Below are 4335 nucleotides of genomic sequence, written 5' to 3' on the forward strand. Positions count from 1 at the left end.
ATAAAGTTGTGGGAACTCCATTACTGATTCATATTTATCAAATATATATATATATATATAAGAATTTTCTTTTGGCATGTATAAATCTAATTTGATATTTATCTTTATTGATATTTAATAATAAATTATAGCATTTATTTTTGTTGTAATAGTTTTTTGTTGAGAGACTTTTTTATATTAGTATATGGATAATAATTATTTTGAATATTTGTATTGTTTTCGTATAAAAACACAAAATAAACATAAAAACAAAATTATATGAAACCATTATTCTAAATATATATGTATATATATACATATCATTTTTTATTAAATATTGATAAAAAAAGATGTTGAATCAAAGTAAAAATTTGAGAAATGTGGACAAGCTATTGATTGAAACCTTTTGACTTTACAGAAAAATAAAATTCTAATTTTTATATTATAGAAGTGGTTATAAACATATTACAGAAGTTTTATTCATATAATATTTTGAAAATTAAAAAAAATTATATTTATCATTTTGAAGAATATTACAAAAATAAAATCTTGTCTACGCAGAGCACCACAGTATTTCTTGAAGGCTAACTTTCTACATGACTTGTGATCTTCATGAAAATTTTTGGATATGATCATATATATTTAGAAAAGAATACAGCAATCATTCATTGGGAATAGCTCACATGCAAGTTCTTTTAAAATATAATTTTTTCTTGATCGAGAAATAATTCCAAAAATAATACAAAAGCAACCCTTTCCCAAAAAATGCAAGTACAATTGCAACTCAAAAAAGACCACATGAATGCTATTCCAAACCTTATCTATTTAAATTCGTCTTCTACTAATCTGCTACCAAACAAATCCATTATAATCTAAAAACACCCAAATGCATAACCAATCCACACCACAGCATAAAAAGATATGCATTTGTGAGATTATATAAATAAATAAATCAATAAATTTTTTTTATAAAAATAAATAAATCACTACTTTATTAAAATAAAAAATGTTACAATATGAATAAATTAACAATAAAAAATTATAATAATTAGCGATAAAAAAATATATGCAACATAATTTACTAGTAATGAAGAATCTTTGGTGGAGAATAATTGATAAAAACATAATCAATGAGTTATGAGTGGATATTGTTGCTACATGAACAATTATCAATAATGATGTATGAACCGTCCTTGATACAGATAAGTCACCCAAAATTAGCTTTTCTTTGTTGAGTCCAAAATGTAAGGATAGTTCACTATCAAGAAAATGAAGTCTCAGCTTGAAATCAATGGAGTTCATATCATGCTAATAAAAACTAGAAGATGAAATCACAGTTATTTTAATAAAATAATAAAATACAAAAAAAAAAAAACATATTGAATAAAAAAATAATCGTCCTAAAGATTAAGGGGTGGTCCCAAACTAACCGTCCCCATTTCCCCAAAACTGACCGTTTAGAAACGATGACGCCATCTCCCAAACCGTACACCCCCCCAATTAATATGAGAAAGCAAGCACCTTTGAAATTTGAAATCTTAGATCTAAGAGATAAAAACTAAAAAGAAAAACCAAAACCAACCATTCCATACCAAACAGTCCTTTTAATCTCATCCGTCCAATTAACATCCCTAAGACATCACACCCTCCAATGTTGACAAGTGTATAAAATTTAAAATAAATATATAAATAAATCAACATAGGAGGAGGAGAGGAAAGCTCGTGGTCACATCGTCATCCCAAGCTTTGGGTTTCAATTCCCAATGCAAAGATGATAACAACTTTCTGCTGTTCTGTGAAACAAAACAAGAGTTGAAGGTGGGAGTGTTGTTTCAGTTAGCCTTTTGGATAATCAAGCAAGGTTAGGAAAATGGGGAGGAGGGAGTGGTACCACAAAGGTAGTAGTACTGGTTGCATGAGTGGTATGCTCAATTTCTTTGATTTCCACCAACTTCTATTCACCACAACAAATGTATCCTCCAAAAATATACCAAGCATTTCTCTTGATTCTTTGCCGGAAGTTCGTTCCGGTTTGGAAGCTCCAAGAAATAGCTTGGAGGAGCTCAATGATGAGGAGCAGGAGGAGGAGTACTTTGATGTTCCGGTATATGTTTTTTTTTTTTTTTTTTTTTTTTTACTAAAATTTTCAAGAAATTGTTTGTTTATTTGTTTATTTTTATTTAGGTTGGAGTGAGGATCAATCAAGAACCAAAGGCAGTGGTAACAAGAAGAGAGAAAATGGAGTTTTATTTAGAGGAGGAGAGGAAGAGCTCATCATCGTCATCGCAAGCGGCGACACCGAGAACGCCGAGTCTTGTTGCTAGACTCATGGGCTTGGATTTGTTGCCGGAGAGATCATCTTCTTGTTCTTATTCATCACCGGCGACACCGGTAGCTTCTGTGATCACTAAAAGGATGAAGAAAAAGAAAGATTTTGATAATGTGCATGAATCGAACTCGCGCAAACCTCTTCGGAACTTGAACTGTAATACCAATGGATCTCGATCACTTCCCGATTCTCCAAGAGCTTCATCGGTGAGGAAATCTTGTGATGTCGAACCGAGGTTATCGCTTCAGCTTAATAAAGAGAATGTATTAGATTGCAAGACATCAAGCAAAAGTGGTAATTATGCTACTGAGATTGTTAAGCAAGTGAAGGAGAGTATACTGAGTAATAGAAGAGATGCTACATTGGGGATTGCTAGTGATGAGAATGGTGGCATCAAGTCAAGAAGAACAAGAACTTGTGAGAGATCTAATAAATCAAGCAAGTCAATATCAACTACTTCCTCAATATTTTCTAATCACAATATAAAGTTTCAAAAACCTGTGAAACCAACTCGCTCGCCGCCGCCACCGCCACCACCTCCACCTCCTCGGCTCGACATCAAAAAGCCGAATATCAAGCCGAAGAAATACGAAAAGAAAGCCGGATACGAGCGCTTCACGAAAAATGTCAAGAAGAAATCCAAAACAAAAGAAACACAAAAAGCAACTCAAACCAAGGTATATATACATTTGATTAATAATCCCTTTAATCCTTCTTCTTCTTCTTCTTCTTCTTCTTCTTCTTCTTCTTCTTTTTATTGTAATAATTAGTATTCATTTGATCAGGTGAATCAAGACTTTGAGTTGAAATACATAAGATCAGTGCTGGAGCATGCTGATTTATTATCAGCTGGTTCACACTCAAATTTCAATCCCATAGATCCAGTACTATTCCATCTGCTAGAGCTCAAACTCCCACCACTAGACCAACACTGCACCGGACCATTCAAAAACAGGTGGAATCGGAAGCTGCTTTTTCATCTCGTCGTAGAAATTATTGGAGAACTTGCTCAACACCAATCTTTCGCCACAAAAACTACAGAGTCCCTTTTTAATCACATTGCTAAACAAATAAATAGCTACCCGGGAGCCAACTGTCAAGTTCTCGACGACATCGATGCGTTGATAGAGGGAGATTTGCCGGAGAGAAACGTCCGGCGACTGTTAAAACACCCGGCGGTGGAGATGGAGGTGGTGGAGATCATGGAAGAGATTGAAGGAGATATAGTTGAAGAGCTCATTGGAGAGATGGTGATGATGACGTAGGATGAAGTCAGCTCCGTCACTCACTGGCCTGAGAATCTTGAGAGATTCTACGGCGTGGAAGAGGACGTGTGGCCAGTGACCCCAATTTTTATGTACATAATAAAAATGGAGGTTTTTCCTTTTTCTTTTTTTATGGGTGTATATACACGTGCATTATGCTCATGCATGGTTTGAACGGACCCTAGATTGTGTTGTTGTTTTTATTTTTATTTTTATTTTTACTTTTCATAGTTTTTGAATCTCAGGTATTATTATTATTATTATTATTATTATTATTATTATTTTAGTCACAAGAGAAAGGGTTTTGCTTTTCTAATTTATTGTTTGAGACAAGTTTGATTTGGAGCTTTTGACTAATTTAGTTATGTATTTTTTTTTTTGTTGGATATATCTTTTTATATCTTACCCACTCCTCCATTTCTTTTTATCTGTCATAAACTCATGTTAATTTTTATATTATTTTTAAATATCAAGAAGTATTTATTATTATTTTTTCCAAAATTACCCTAACACTCTATTCAATTTTCTTCTTGAAATTTAATATGAGAGAAAAATGTAAAGATATAAATTATGGGTAATTTTGAAAAAATAACTAATTTATTATTAAATTATGTGAAATAACCAACTTTCTTACAAAAAGGAATGGAGGAAGTAATATATATGGTTTATTTAATTTTATTAAAAATAAAAAAAGAAAATATGATATTGATTTTTTTTTCTTATTATTAGCTCAAAATACATGCCTTTTAAGTATCTAATAAT

The 4335-nt window shown here is 31.9% G+C and overlaps 1 protein-coding gene across 1 annotated transcript; it reads left to right on the plus strand.

The window, feature by feature from the left end:
- Positions 1 to 1709: 1709 nt before the first annotated feature.
- On the plus strand, positions 1710 to 3699 carry LOC120278889 (hepatoma-derived growth factor-related protein 2). The gene is made up of 3 exons (XM_039285638.1): positions 1710 to 2083; positions 2164 to 2985; positions 3094 to 3699. Exons 1-3 carry the CDS (start codon positions 1850 to 1852, stop codon positions 3571 to 3573), a joined length of 1536 nt encoding a protein of 511 aa, XP_039141572.1. The 5' UTR covers positions 1710 to 1849; the 3' UTR covers positions 3574 to 3699.
- Positions 3700 to 4335: the final 636 nt, after the last annotated feature.

The sequence above is a fragment of the Dioscorea cayenensis genome, chromosome 16 (genome assembly GCF_009730915.1).
Source record: "Dioscorea cayenensis subsp. rotundata cultivar TDr96_F1 chromosome 16, TDr96_F1_v2_PseudoChromosome.rev07_lg8_w22 25.fasta, whole genome shotgun sequence".
Classification (NCBI taxonomy): domain Eukaryota; kingdom Viridiplantae; phylum Streptophyta; class Magnoliopsida; order Dioscoreales; family Dioscoreaceae; genus Dioscorea; species Dioscorea cayenensis.

Bases quoted from the DNA above. Each gene is read 5' to 3' on its own strand.
- LOC120278889 (XM_039285638.1), top strand. From the start codon at position 1,850: ATGGGGAGGAGGGAGTGGTACCACAAAGGTAGTAGTACTGGTTGCATG. The intron at 2,084-2,163 runs GTATATGTTTTT...ATTTTTATTTAG, and splicing joins AGGAGTACTTTGATGTTCCG to GTTGGAGTGAGGATCAATCA. The intron at 2,986-3,093 runs GTATATATACAT...TCATTTGATCAG, and splicing joins AAAAAGCAACTCAAACCAAG to GTGAATCAAGACTTTGAGTT.